The 14,796-nt window shown below is 56.9% G+C and overlaps 1 protein-coding gene across 1 annotated transcript in view; it reads right to left on the bottom strand.

The window, feature by feature from the left end:
* LOC125318715 (zinc finger protein 91-like) overlaps positions 1-14,796 on the bottom strand; it is a 99,426-nt gene that overhangs the window by 24,365 nt on the left and 60,265 nt on the right. The window contains 1 exon segment of the mRNA XM_048289652.1: positions 6-18. Within this exon segment, the coding sequence (XP_048145609.1) occupies positions 6-18 (13 nt within the window).

The raw sequence follows: 14,796 nt of genomic DNA, 5'->3' as shown, positions 1-14,796 counted from the left end.
AAGACCTGTCCTGTGATCCTTGGATGCAGGGTATTCACGTGCCATAGGAGAAGGGAGAGAGCCACACGCACGCTTTGACCCAGGGAGCCGGTAAGTTCCAGCTGCACACGTGCCTTGGCAAGAAGCAGCAAAGAAAGGCAGAGTTTTTGTCCTGCCTGAATCGCTGCGCAGGGCTCCTCAGCTGGGCACGCGCAGCCCTGCTGCTGTAGCTGAGCTGCTCTTCCCAGCACTGGTGGCCCCCATGCCAGCTGCTTTTGCTTGTCCTGCTTCAGCGACAGCCGGGGCCCTGGGCAGAGCACTGACAGCCTGCTCCAGCCCCAGGCAAGAAGGAGCCCCTGGAGAAGCTGTGCCAGGTGCGGCTGCTGCTGCTGGAGACATGGAGGGTGACATCAAGGATGACAAGCTCTTCCTCCACCTGGCAAGCTGAAGATGATGGACTTCAATTGTGGCACCTTCTCCAAAGCCAGGCTCCACGGCGAATTTGCAGATGAGTCCACATGCAGGGGGATGCTCCCAGATTTGGGCATTGCACAGCCTGGCCGGGAAGCAAAGGTTCCCCCCTTTGCTGGGGTGGATGCAACCAATTCTTCAGTCGGCTGCCAAGCTGCTTTTTGGCAGGGCTGGGGGGATGGGCTGGGCTGGTTTTGAACTGGGAGTCTGCTCCTGGCCCTGCCAACAGCCCCCAGCACCCACCGTGCCCCGTGCTGGGGCTGGGGCTGGGGCAGCCAGCCCGACACAAACAAAGCCCCATGGTGGGAGCAGAGGTTGGACACCAGAAGCTGTGCATGGGCTGCTTTGCTCTGCAGGCAAGGAAGGGCTTGGGCTGCTCCACTGCCCTTGTTTGCTTTGGGCTCAGCATGACTTTTGGGGGCAGTGCAGGGGGAAGGCAGAAAGCGTGGGCTGCCCTGGCCCGTGGGTGGGTTTTTCCCTCGCATGGCGGGCTTGGGCCTTCCTCAAGGCCCCAGAAGAGAGAAGATTTTTTACCTTTTTCCTTGTTTCCCCTTTTTGTCTGTAATCTCTTTTCATTGATTTATGGTTTGTCTTTCCAAAGGAAGCGTTCTAGGTGCTGTCTGGTCCGGATGGGGAAGTGCTTGGGAGTAGCTGTGGCGTGGGTGGGACGTGCCCTTGGAGAAGGCTGAGGACAGCGTTTGGGAGCAGCTTTTCTTCTGGCGGCGGGAGGCGTGAGGTGGGTGCCCGTCCTCTTGGCACGGCTGGGATAAGGGCTTTTGGGAGACGGCAGCGAGCGCAGCAGCATCCCGCTCTGGGCAGCTGCTGAGGAGGTGGCTGTGCCACGGCCGGCTGCAGGCTGGGCACGTGTCCTGCCCTCCTGCTCTCCTGCCAGAGGCAGCAATGCTGGGCAGCTTTGGGCAGCGCTCTGAGCACGGCCAGCACGGCCTGGGCACCGCGGGCGGCTGGGACAAGGGGGACGGGAGCCTTCAGCTGACGGGCGCTTTCTGCTTTCTCTCCTTGCAGCCCAGCTCTGTGGATGCTGAGGCTGCTCTGGGCTCCGCCAGGGCTCTGCTGCGGCTCAGCCCCGGGGCCACGAGAAGCCAAAGAAGAAACGCCGTGACCTGCAGCAGAGACGTGCTTGAGCAGCTCGGCAGTGCAGCTCAAGTTTGCAGAGCGTGCACCTGCAGGGGAAAATATGACACCCCCCCCAATAACAAACTTGTTCAGTAACTTCTGAAATGAAATCAGTCTGGGAAGACCCCCAATGACATTTTTCAGCTTGCTCAAGCTGAAGCTCAGCCCTTCTCTGAACAGTTCTCTCCCCCACCTGCCTTTTGCTCCACAAGTGCTCCCTCTTTCCCCCAGTGAGTTCCCAGCTCACCGCAGTCCCCATTGCGCTGTAGCCTTCCTTGATGCCCCTGGCCACGAGGAAGAGTGAGCCCCAGGTTCACTCTTTGTGTTCATTGCTGGCTGAAGAACAGCAATATCTCAGAGGTCTGGTGAGATTTGGGTGTCATTCAGAGCTGCTCTCCAGGCCTCAGCTCTGCTCACTGCTGGGTTCCCACTCCCTTTTCCTCGTTATTCACAGAGCAAGATGGGCTCTGTGAATGCCCTTGACTCTCGCCACTCTTCCCAGCCCAGCCACCCAGCCCAGTCAGGCTTAAGATGGAGCTTCTCTGTCTCCTCTGGCACCCCAGTGCAGTCCCCTCTGTGGGGAGCAGCAGCCCCAGAGCGCAGCACACAGCAGTGCAGGCCGCACCTGGAGCAGCTCCCTGCAGCCATGGCCTGGCTCTTTGTGGCAACCAAATGCTCCCTGTGTGCAGCTGTCCCTGGAGGATGGTCCCAGGGCAGAGCCCAGCCGGGCTCCCACTGCATCCCCTGGAGCCTGGGGCAGACAGCGCTCGCAGAGCTGAGGTTCATGGTGAGCACCCAGAGCTGTGGCTCGCAGTCGGTGTTTGCAAGCGTTGTGATCTCATCTCCTGTGACCTGTGGGGAAAACGAGCTGTGCAGCCAGGCCAGCGCTGTCCCTGTGGGCAGGGACGAGGCTGAAGGCCTTTCCTGTCGCCGAGGAGGCGGCATTAAGCCTTAGCGGGGCCTGGCAGCTGTGGAGCCGGATCTCGCCCGCTGTCCGGGACTCGCTGCCCACCAACCGCCCCCACCCGCCGCGCTCCGTTCTGCAGGGACAGAAGGCTCTGGCTGTGCGAGGGTTTCCATCACGTCTGTGTACCCGTGGCTCTGCAACGCACACGGGGAGGGAAAGTGTCAGTCACGGTGCTGGCACACTCCTTCCTTTCCATACAGGACACGTCCCTGCACACCCCGGGTGCGGATCTATTCAAAGGAGAGGCGTGGATAGAGATTTCCCACAGAGCTCTGACTCTGGCGGAACTCACCTTGGCAGCCAGCAGCCAGGGGATTTGTTTCCCAGCTCTGTGTCAGTCGGTGCCCAAGAGCTGCAGGGAGCAGCATTTAGAAGCAGTTCCCAGATTTCTAGGCAGGCAGTGGAGCTGACAAGCATCCGCATAACTCGCCGTGTTCATCGGGAGGGGCTGCTGCTTCTTTGGGAATACGGCACAACGGAGACACGAGACTTGGAAAAATCCCAGCTCTCTGTGGATTTGTGCAGGAGGGGGAGCAGCAGAAACACTTGGTGTCTGCTTGTGGGGACACAAGGTGCAAGGAGCGGGGCTGGCAGAGGGTGACCTGGGCTGCTGGCAGCTCAAGTCCCGTGTGTTGCGTCTGCCTGAGGGAAAGTTCACGGGCCTTCCAGGGCTGTGCTTTGCATTGGTAGCTGGACGGGTGCTGAGAACAGAGCGGTGTTCTGGCTACTGCCCAGCAGCGCTGTCCCTCTGCCATTCCTTCCCCCAGCAGAGGGGATGGGAGTGGGCAGGATCCTGGCAGGGGCACAGCCAGGCCAGCGGACCCAAATCAGCCAAGGGGATGTTCCAACCATATGACTCCAGATCAGATGTATAAAGCAAAGGGAGAGAGGAGGAAGGGCAGGGGGAGCTTTCGTGATTCCTCAACGTTTCCCTCCCGGAGAGACCATTCCGTGTGCTAAAGCCCAGCTTGCTGAGAAGTGTCCGAACATCGCTGCTAATGGCAAATAGAGCTTGGCTTTTTTCCTTAGCCTGCGCACATGCAGAGTCTTCTTTCTTTCTCTTTTTCTCTTTTCTTTTTTCTCTTTTCTCTTTTCTTTTCTTTTCTTTTCTTTTCTTTTCTTTTCTTTTCTTTCCTTTTCTTTCCTTTTCTTTTCTTTTCTTTTCTTTTCTTTTCTTTTCTTTTCTTTTCTTTTCTTTTCTTTTCTTTTCTTTTCTTTTCTTTTCTTTTCTTTCCTTTTCTTTCCTTTTCTTTCCTTTTCTTTCCTTTTCTTTTCCTCTTTTCTTTCTCTGTAATAAAACTGCCTGATCTCACCCTGCTGGTTGTTCTCCATCTTATTCTCTGCCCTGGGCCATTGGGAAAGGGACTGATAGAGCCACTTAGTGGGCACCTGGCACCCAGCCGAGGTCAGCCTGCTCCCTCCTGTTTCATGTCAGCAGAGAGTGGCACAGGACAGAGCTGTACGGCTGAAAAACAGGACTCACTTCACACACTCAGCCCTTTGCCTGCACTGGACCCAGCGCAGAACGGAGCAGCCGGGTCTTGCTGACGAAGCACTGATGTCAAGACTCCAATGGCAGAACACCTTCTTTTTCTAATTGAATTTCTCCAGCAGAACAGCAATCACCCACAAACACCCCTGATTCCTCAGAGCCTGCCTGGGCTGCCCTGCACCAAACTTCAGAGGAAGAAATGATCGCGTTTCCGCACCCTTTCACTCACCGTGATGCGCCATCGGGATGCTGCTGTTGCCTTTGCCTTGTGAGTTGGAGATCACGGCTGCTGTTGTGCCCTTCTGGCTGCCGCCTGAAGTTCTTCAGCCAAACTGCAATTGCCTCTTTCAGTCAGGGCTACCCACCGTGCTTTCATGGCACTGAAGTCAGTCTTTTTGTCACAGGCGTAAGGATCAGCACACACTGGAATGCCCACCAGCCCCCGAGCACGAAGGCGAGGAGAATGAAAGCCATACAGGCCCCACTGCCAGCGCTCAAACACAGTCCTGTTGCTGCTGCTCTTGAAATAGAACCAGCTGACAGAGGCCAGCACAGCAATTGCCTCTGGAGCGTGGAATGAAATTAAAAAATCCAGCAGGACAAAGAGAAACCAGAACTTCTCGACTCGCTTCCTTGCTTCTTCCCAGCAGCAGGAGACGTGCACGTCCAGAGGCATTTTCCGCTGCTGCTGAGCACAGCGAGAGCACAGCCTGCTGCCCGGTGCCAGCGGGAGCCTGAGCCCAGCCCGGGGAGCTCCCGCAGCGTCGGCAGCTCAGCGGACGCGGTGCCAGGGCCGCAGCCCCGGGGACACGGCCGCCGATTGCGGGGCAGCGGCGCAGGTGGAATGTCCTGCGGCCCAGACTTCCTGCTGCTGCCACACAGCGCCCATCCTTCCCCCCTCCTCCTCTCCCAGCACGGCACAAATTCCACCTGGCGGGAGGCTTCCCCAGAGGGTGCTCGGGCGCCCTGCTCCCCTTTCCACCCGAGTGTTACCGCGGAGGAATCTTTCACGCAGTTCTGTGAGCCCGGGCTTCTCACCTCATGCTGAAGCTGGGATGCAAATGGCTTTGTGAAGAAAGTCAAAAGCCAAGGGAAAGGATTAGTAATTCTTAGAGAAAATTACCCTTCCTCCAGGCAAGGCCGACCAAGTCATTTCCTGCATTTCTCCTTTGGTTACAACTGGCCCTCTCCCACCAGCTCTGGGAAAAAATATGTTTCCAATCTAAGTCTATCTGTAACACTTCTATCTTTGCAGCCTGATCTACCTGCTTGTTGTTGCGATGTTCCTCATTAGCCCTACTCTTGGGGACATGAGCATCTACATGGGGGACTTTCACAACCAGCTTTCTTACTCGGGCAGTGATGTCTTTCCACTCCTCAGCAGCCCAGATTGGTTTTCCCCTACGCTGCCAATTCGCTTTTTCCCACTTTTCCAGCCATCCCCACAGAGCATTGGCTACCATCCATGAATCAGTGCAGAGGTAGAGCTTTGGCCACTTCTCTCTTTCAGCAATGTCCAGGGCTAGTTGAACAGCTTTGAGTTCAGCGAGTTGGCTTGATCCACCTTCTCCTTCAGTAGCTTCTGCAACCCGTCATGTGGGACTCCAAACAGCTGTTGTCCACTTTCGTTTCATCCCTACGATTCAACAAGAGCCGTCGGTGAAAAGAGCGCAGCGTGTGTCTTCTGATGGCAGCTGGCTGTACGGTGGAGCTTTTTCAGCACGTGTCACTTGTTCCTCTTCATCAGCGAGACCAAAGTTTTCACCTTCAGGCCAATTTGTGATTATTTCCAAAATCCCAGGGCGATTCAGTTTTCCGATACAGCCGCGCTGTGTGATGAGAGCAATCCATTTGCTCCATGTGGCATTGGTGGCATGGTGGGTAGAGAGAACCTTTCCCTTGAACATCCACCCCAGCACCGGTAGTCGGGGTGCCAGGAGGAGTTGTGCTTCAGTGCCAATTACCTCAGAGGCAGCTTGGATTCCTTCATAGGCTGCCAAGATTTCCTTCTCTGTTGGAGTGTAGTTGGCTTCAGACCCTCTGTAGCTTCAACTCCAGAATCCCAGTGGTCGACCTCGAGTCTCATCAGGCACCTTCTGCCAGAGGCTCCAGGACAGACCATTGCTCCCGGCGGCAGAGTAGAGCACGTTCTTCACTCTGGTCTTGTCCTGACTGGGCCAAGGGCTACGGCGTGAGCGATTTCCTGCTTGATTTGGGCAAAAGCTTGTTGCTGTTCAGGGCCCCAAAAGAAATCGTTCTTCATGTGGGTAACCAGGTAGAGAGGACTCACAATCTGGCTGTACTCAGGAATATGCATCCTCCAAAAGAGCAGGATCGGCGTTGGATGATCCCCAGTGACCCCCGTGGGGCAGAGCCCTGGTGACCCCCGTTCTGGGTGATCCCCGCTGGGTGGGGGGAAGGTGTTGGAGAGATTTCTTTGCCTTCTCCTTGTGCTGCTGGGATTTGGTTGGGAATAAATTCCCTCCCTGTGCCCAGGCTGGCTCTGTTGTGCCTGTGTCGGTGCTCAGGGCGGGATCTCTCCCGCTCCTTCTCTCAGCTCCTGGGCTTTTCCTTGTATTTCCTGTCCCTGTGCAGTAGCAGAGGGCAGGGACAGAGCGGTTTTGGTGTCTCCCGGCATCCAGGCAGGGCCAGCCCAGCCCCGGGGGTTGGGAGGGGCTTGTGGGGGTCCCCCGTTTGCGGGACATCCGCATGGTTTGGGCTGTTCTTCCCAAGCTGGGCATAAACGACTTTGGGAGTTTTCTGCCACAAATCTCTCCCCTCGTGCACTCAGCCAAAGGGGTTTGGGGCGGTTTTCCCTTTCTCGGGGAAATCAAAGCCATGCACTGATGCTCCGAATTAGGGGCGGCAGTAGCGAGGCTGCAGGGCTTCCCAAGGAGCCGGAGGCACCCGACACGCAGGGCTGGGCAGGTCGGGCCGGGAGCAGCGGAGAGCTTTGTTTCTCTTCTCAGCTGAATGGCGGCTCGGGCCGGGCCCGTTCCAGGGCTGCTCCTCAGCTGCGGCTTTCCCCTCACGCAGCCCGGGGGGCGCTGGGAGCGCGGGGCGGGGCTGGGCCGTGTGCAGAGCCCGCCCCTCGCTCCGATTGGGCGGCGCTGCCGTCAGTCGTGGTTCTGGCGCGCTGATTGGTCGGAGCGGGGAGCAGCCCGGGCCCGGAGCCGCCGGCAGGGCGGCCGTGGCGCAGCAGAGGCGCCATTGGCGGAGCGTCTGTGCGGGCCCGGGAGCGGCGGCGGCGGCCGGAGCCCGGTGAGGCGGCGGCGGAGCTCGGAGGCGGCCCCAGCGCAGGTGGGAGCCGCGCTCGGTTCTGGCGGGGCTCGGGGCTGGCTGCGGGCGGAGGGGGCGGCAGGGGGCTGTGGCGGGTTCGTTGTGCCGTGTGGGCGCCGTGTTCGCCCTGGCGTGAGGGCGCTGCGGGAGCGGCTGCCCGCGGTCTCCTTCCCGCTGCTGCCTCGGCAGGAGCCGGTGCCGGAGCAGCGCTGGCTCGTCCCGGCTGCTGTGGGTAGGACAGAGGTGGCTGCCCCGTGGCCGGCAGTGTGCGGGAAAGTTCCCGTGGCCAGAGGTTTGTGTCCCCAGAGGAGCCGGAGGAGTCGTGTAAAAGTAACTTTATTCGTGGACAAAGGGAGAGGCCACGGGGCATTTCCCGTGGGGTCTGTCCAAGTGTTGGAGGACGCAGCCTCCTTTTTATGCCGATTTGCCCGGCCGCATCTCCGTGTCCCTTTCCGCAGTGGCTGAGGTCCTTGGAAGGTACAGACTTCCCGATCCGCCTGCTGCATGTGCCCCTTAATGTGCACCCCCACTTTGTATAACATCCGATATTCATGGCTCTGTTAAGTTTTATTTCCTTTGTTCTCTTTTTCACCACTTTTCCTTGGCCATCTCTTTGCCAAGACCTGTTTGAGTCATTTAATTTCCACAACCTGCTGGTCCTTCTGCTGGAAGAGAATCTGATGCCATCCCAGGGTGAAATGTGGCGTTGCTCATGGGAGTGGATTGGTGGGTGAGAAGGTCAGGAGCTGAAGCTGTGTGCTTGGTTATGATTTGGAGGACAGCTTGTAATCTAATGATGCATTGAAATGATCAGTGGGTTCTCTGGCACCTGGTATGAATTTGTTTGGGTTCCCAGGGGCTGCTCCATGGTGTTGTAGGATTTGTTCTGGTGGCCGTTCATCTTTTCCCCATTTTTGGGCGCTCCCAAAAATGCCAGGGATGCATCAATTGACCGCTTTTCTCCGATTAAATCATCACATCCTTGCATTCCCAAGTGATTTCGCTGACCTTGTGTCAGCAAAAGCAGCCCAGTGGTCAAACCCACCCTGTATAACACAGAGAGTGCCAGCAGATGTTGGAGTGGGGAGAGGGATGATTCCCCCCCGCTTTTGTGAGTGAAGTTCTCCCAACATTCTCCGTTTGCTGTTTTCCTTTTCAGCTTCAGGGATTTCTGTTGCAGAGTCAGAGATGCTCAGTGTGGGCTCTGCCTTTAGCGATGCAAATTCCGTCAGTGCAGGGAGGCAGAGCTTGGGGTGAGGGGCAGAGGGAATCAGCCCAATTCCTGTGGCAGGCAAGGAGAGCCTGGGACATTGTGCACACTTCCCGCAGCAGAGTTAATTTGCATTTCTAAAGCTCCTCTGCTGGCTGCCTGGAAGGAAGCTTCTCTTGCAGGGCAGCCATCAGGTGACTCACAAGTGTCTCTCCCCCCTCCCCAAAAAGCGGCTTTTTTGTTTCTTTCCTTATTTTTTTCAACCAATATTCTATGATCTTTTCAGGAGTTAAAGGGTCAGTTTTAAAGCTCTTCCAGTTTTGCAAAATTCAACCTATAGGTGGATATTGAAAAACCCATTCCAAACTTCTGCCATCACTAACAGCCACGCACACACATACACAAAAAAACCTCCAAAGCAATAAAGATTTTTGCTGCTTCTTCCCCTAAGACTAAAAATTGACTCTCATACCCCTGGCCCAGACCAAACTGACAATATCAAGGTAGGATTATTAAGAAAAATCATTCTAATGCTGTAACTTTGTCACCGAAACTGTGGGAAGAACAAAAACTCTCCAAAGACCTTTTTAGTGTTAAGGGTCAAGGCATTACTTTATTCTGGCCAGGATGTGCCACAGAAATCATTTCATGCACACAGAGCCCCGGTGTGCAGAGAAAATCATTCCATGGCACACGAGTTTTACTCAATTTTTCCTCAACTTTATACAATCTAAACCCATAGAAATGCATAGGTTTAATGTTCATTGGTTCCAAGTTGGGTAGTTCTTAGTATTTGGTTTCCTATTGGCCCCGGATTGCTTGGCCTCTGATGTTAATTAGGTGCACAGTCCTTGATTTCCTTCTCAGCCTTTTCCAGAGCAGGGGTCTCCAGCTGTGCCGGGGGCAGTGTCTGGGGTAGCTGTTCCTTGATGTTTGCTGATGGGCGTTGATGTTTTGTTGATGGGCGTTATCTTTTGGGTATCTTTTGGGCTATTCCCAGTCTGTTGAGATGTTAAGCTCATCTCCTTTGAGTGGTGTAACATCCCTTAAAGTCCCAAGGCAGGGTCTGTGCCAGCCGAGCTTCCTGTGGAAGAGATTTCACAAGAGACAGGATTGTGGCCACAGACTGCTTGAAACAGACATCCCTGGTCTCCATCCCCCACTAGGTCGGGAATTACTGGGGTGAGGAATTGCAAACATCAGTTCCAGGGGAGATAATTGAATATCTGCCCTGGGTCTGGCTCTTCTTCGTGCCAAAGCCAATGGCAGCAGCCGTAGCCGTGGCATCTTGGTTTCTCTCAGCAGCATCAGAAGGTGTTTCTTTATTTCCCCATTCATTCTTTCCACCCGACCTGAGCTCTGGGGTTGCCAGGGCGTTTGGAGGTGCCACTGTGTTCCTAAAGCAGCCAGAACGGCCTGAAGGATCTTTCCTGTAAAATGAGTTCCCGTGTCTGAGTCTATTTTCTGGGAGGGCCAGGGCAGGAGGCTCAGTTAATCTGCTTTTGAAGCCTTGAAACTTGTGCTTTCCTTCTGGTGTCCATGATGGGGTTTCTTGGCTGGCAGGAGAGGAGTGTTGTAGGGAGAGATGCCTGGCTCCAGAAGCGCTGCCTTTAGCAGGGCCTCAGTAAGAGGCTGTAACCCCTTCCTTGCCTCCCTTGGAACAGGGTATTGCTTTTAGACACCACTTGTCCTGGATGCTTCAGAGGAATTTGGAGAGGCTCCATATCTAATTTTGCCTATTTCCCTGGGGCTGCCCACACTTCTGGGTTCCCTTCAGCAGAGGCCTTGGCAGACATTTGACACCAAGGTACAGCAGCATTAGCCTGTGTATCTCCTTTGACAATATGAATTTGCATTCCCACTTCAGCCCCCAAATCCCTTCCCAGTAAATTACAATCACAATTAGGAACAAACAGAAATTGATGTGTTTCAAACCCATCTCCCACATCTACTGATAGTGGTTGAATAAAACACCCCTGCTCATCTTTCCCACTTATTGCCTGAATAATCAAGGAACTTCTTGACAATTTCCCCCCTTAGGTCTCAGATTCGGAGTGGATCGAGAGGCCCCTGTGTCCATCAGGAGCGGCCTCGTCTCGATGCAGAGGCGCCCTGAATGTTCTCAAGGGCTCTGGTGCGGTGGGTCCCTGGTGTGCTGGGAGCTCTGAGAGCCCTGACAATCCATGTCCATCAGGGGTGGACTTGCTGGTGCTGAGGGTGCTGCTGTCTGTGCTTGCAGTGTCCTTGTGGCCTGCAGCTGGAGCCCTGATTCCTTGGCAGGGGCTGTTTGGGTGGGCTCTGCCGTGCCGAGGAGGGCAATGCCTGTGCCAGGTGCTTGTGGCCGCCGCCGTCCCCTGGGTGCTGGGGCCCCCTTGGGCCCTGCAGTTCATCCCTGGGGGGCTGTAGAAACTCTGCCATGGCCTTTGCCTTCACCTTGGCCTTTTGCTCATCCCTTCTTGCATTCCCCTGCTGAGCCTTTCTGGCCAAGTGCTGCAGGGGCTTCTTGTGCCTCTCCTGCAGCCCCCTCAGTGCCTGTGGGTGCTCATCCTCTGACAGCTGCTGAGCTTTCTGCACAATCATTCGTTTCTCCAGTGACCCAAACAAGATCGATGAAAGAAAATCCTGATCCTTCCACATCCCGCAGCCTCCTGGGGGCCGGGGGCCAGTGCCGGCCCTGCCCGGGGGGTGTTGGGGTCAGGCAGTGCCCGGCGCTGAGCCCCGGCTGCCCCACAGCCCCGGCCCGGCCCCGCAGCTCCCCACAGGCCCCCAGCCCGTGCTGCCCTGTCCTGCTGCTCCCCACCACAGAGAAACACCCTGAAATCCTGAACCTTTTTGTTTCCCAGTCCTGGAACGCGGGGATACAAAAGATCTGGATCAGCTGGCAAATTCTGAGGATAAGATGGTGCTGAAAAGCATCCCATTCTTCACTTTTTTCTCTTCCTGCTCTTTTCCATCTTCCTTTTCCTTTCTTCCCACATAGATTCCTCCTGCTGCTGTTTGCCTTAACCATATTCCTGCACACTCCCTTCAACCAATCCTTTCCCAGCACACCAACACCATCCATCCCCTGTTGCTGAGACCCCTTCTCGACTTCCCTTTTTACCCATGCTGGGTGTCCATGTCCTTAATTAGCTCTGGGAGAATGTGCAAACTGCCTCCACATTGTCCCCTTTTGTATAGGACACGATGTCCATGGTTGTGTTGAGGCTTTGTTGTTGTTCTGGAAGTTGAGGAATTGAGCAGGAGCTTGGCTGAGCAGCAGTGTGTGTCATTCAGTGCCATTTTGTGGAGCTGATGGTTTGTGGTGTCACTTGCTTGTGTCCAAGTCGGTGTGGCTGTGTCCGAGCAGATTGAGAGCATGTGTTTGTAGGGAGGCGTTGCTGTTGTTCCTTGGCTGGGGGTGCCCGGTTTTCGGGCCATCCCCCCTGGAGCAGGGTGTCCCCCCTTGGTGCAGGCGCGGCCCTCAGGCAGCGCTCAGCCAATCAGAAGGCGCGGCGCTGGTGAGTCAGCAGTTGCCAGGCAGAGCCGCAGCGCCCGGCGCTCCCCAGCTGGAGCCCCCGTGTGGCCCGGCCTTGGCGCCCCCCGCGAGGGGAATTTGGGGAGGTGGGAGGGGGGGAGCGCCAAGGCCGGGCCGGCCCGTGCTGTGCTGGCAGAAGTGGCTGCGGCGGGGGCCGAGTGCGGGCAGGAGCGGCCGAGAGCCCAGCGCTGCCGCAGCCCGAGCTGCCGCAGCTGCATCCCTGCTGGTGCTGTGGGATGCGAGAGCTCTGGGGGGCAGAGCGAGCCAGGGGTGGGTGCTGGGCCTGGGGGGATGAGGAGAAAGGCTGGAGGAGCAGGGCTGGAGACCAGAATGGTGAAAGGATGGACGTGGGAGCAGCAGGTGGGATTCAGCAGGAGAAGGAGTAGTGTGAGGAAGAGGAGTGTGAGGAAGAGTAGGGATAGAGGAGGAGGAGGAGGAGCAGGAAGAGGAGGCACCGCAAGGTTCCAGCACTCGCTGTATCTGCAGCCTCCCCCCAGCCCCAGGAGCGTTGCCCCCCCATCCAGCCGGTGATCAGGGAAGGGGATCCACGATTTTCCCGTGGGTGAATCTTGGTGTTTCTGAGGTTTCTTGGGCTCCATGTTGGTACTTTGGTTTTTTTTGTGGGGGCTGAATGTGTTTATATTTTGGAGAGAGTTTTGTCTGAATCTTGATGTTTTGGGAGTTTTGGGTCTGTGTCTTGATGTTTGTGGTACTTTTGGGCTGAATCTTGGTGTTTTGGAGGTTTTAACAGACACAAGATGCCTGGTGATGGCCTTGGGCAGGAGGAATCACAAGCCGAAGGCGCTCACCCCTTGTTTCTCCCCCCAATCCAGGATTTGTCATTCCCAAGGCGTGGCCGGATGGAGGAGGAGGAAAAGCCCCGGAGATGCCGCACGAGGAGGGGCTGCAAACGCAGCCCAGAGAAATCCAAGGAGGAAAGAGCCCCCCTGTGCCGGGAAGGCGGCTGGAGATCCAGGGGGAGCTCGGAGCTGGGGGAGAAGCCTCAGGGTGGGGAGAAGCCCCACAAGTGCTTGGAATGTGGGAAGGGCTTCAGCAGGAGCTCCAGCCTGATCCGGCACCAGAGGATCCACACTGGGGAGAGGCCCTATGAGTGTGGGGAATGTGGGAAGGGCTTCTCCAGCATCTCCCACCTGATCCGGCACCAGGTGGTCCACAGCAGGGAACGGCCCTATGAGTGCTTGGATTGTTGGAAGAGCTTTGGACAGAGCTCCAGCCTAAGGGCACACCAGCGCACCCACACTGGGGAGAGGCCCTACGAGTGTTCTGAATGTGGGAAGGGGTTTCAGAGGAGCTCCAGTCTCCTCGTACATGAGCGCATTCACACGGATGAGAGGCCCTTCCGCTGCCCCGACTGCGGGAAGGGCTTCAAACACAACTCCACCCTCATCACCCACCGGCGCATCCACACCGGGGAGAGGCCCTACGAGTGTCCTGAGTGTGGGAAGAGCTTCTCCAGGAGCTTTACCTTGACCCAACACCACCGGAGGCACCGCTAAGGGAAGCCCTGCGAGTGCCCCGAGTGCGGGAAGAGCTTCGTGCGCTGCTCCAGCTCCATCCCCCGTGGGAGGATCGGCGTTGGATGATCCCCAGTGACCCCCGTGGGGCAGAGCCCTGGTGACCCCCGTTCCGGGTGATCCCCGCTGGGTGGGGGGAAGGTGTTGGAGAGATTTCTTTGCCTTCTCCTTGTGCTGCTGGGATTTGGTTGGGAATAAATTCCCTCCCTGTGCCCAGGCTGGCTCTGTTGTGCCCGTGCTCGGGGCGGGATCTCTCCCAGTCCTTCTCTCAGCTCCTGTGCCTTTCCTTGTGTTTCCTGTCCCTGTGCAGCTGCAGAGGGCAGGGACAGAGCGGTTTTGGTGTCTCCCGGCATCCAGGCAGGGCCAGCCCAGCCCCGGGGGTTGTGAGGGGCTTGTGGTGGTCCCCCGTTTGCGGGACATCCCCACTGGAGGAGGGTGTCCCCCCTTGCTGCAGCCCCAGCCCTCAGGCAGCGCTCAGCCAAGCAGGGAACACCCTCAGCTGGGGCCTCGTTTTTGGGCACAGCTGAGCCCCTGGACATCTCCATCCCCATTTTGGGGTGCAGCTGAGCTCCTGGATACCTGGGTTCCCAGTTTTGGGGCTCTATTGGGCTTGCACAGCCTGGTTTTGGTAGCGGGGTTGGTTTAGAGGTGGCTTCTGAGAGAAGGATCTGGAAGCTTCCTGTCTGGCAGAGCCAATCCCTGGCGGCTCCAAAGATGGAGGTGCCGGATGCAGAGATGCCCCCACAGCCCCTGGGAAGGAGGGAGGGGTGGGGGGAGGGTGTTTTTAAGGGTCTTCTTTTCCTTCTCATTCTCTTGCTCTTATTTTTTCGGTGTCATCAATTTAATTAATATCTCTAATTAGAGCCTGTTGTGCCCGTGCTGGTGTTTGCTGAGGGATCTCTCCCGGTCCTTATCCCCACCCGGGAAGCCTCGGTTCCATTTTCTCTCCCCTGTGCAGCTGCGGGGGGCAGGGACAGAGTGGCTTTGGTGGGTGCCTGGCACCGGGCCAGCGTCACCCCAGGCCATGGGCACCCCTGAGATCCCGCGTCCCTGGGGACACATTTCTGGGCACAGCTGAGCTCCCACCTGCCCAGCACCTCGAGGTTCCCCCTCCAAAAAACCCCACTGCAGGGCCCTCAGCCAATCAAAATCATGGCCAGCGCTGGCCATGGGGTGAGTGGTGGCAGCTGGGGCCGTACTGGTGGCACTGGT

The sequence above is a fragment of the Corvus hawaiiensis genome, chromosome 31 (genome assembly GCF_020740725.1).
Source record: "Corvus hawaiiensis isolate bCorHaw1 chromosome 31, bCorHaw1.pri.cur, whole genome shotgun sequence".
Taxonomy (NCBI): Eukaryota; Metazoa; Chordata; class Aves; order Passeriformes; family Corvidae; genus Corvus; species Corvus hawaiiensis.
This window is presented reverse-complemented; position numbering and strand designations above follow the sequence as displayed.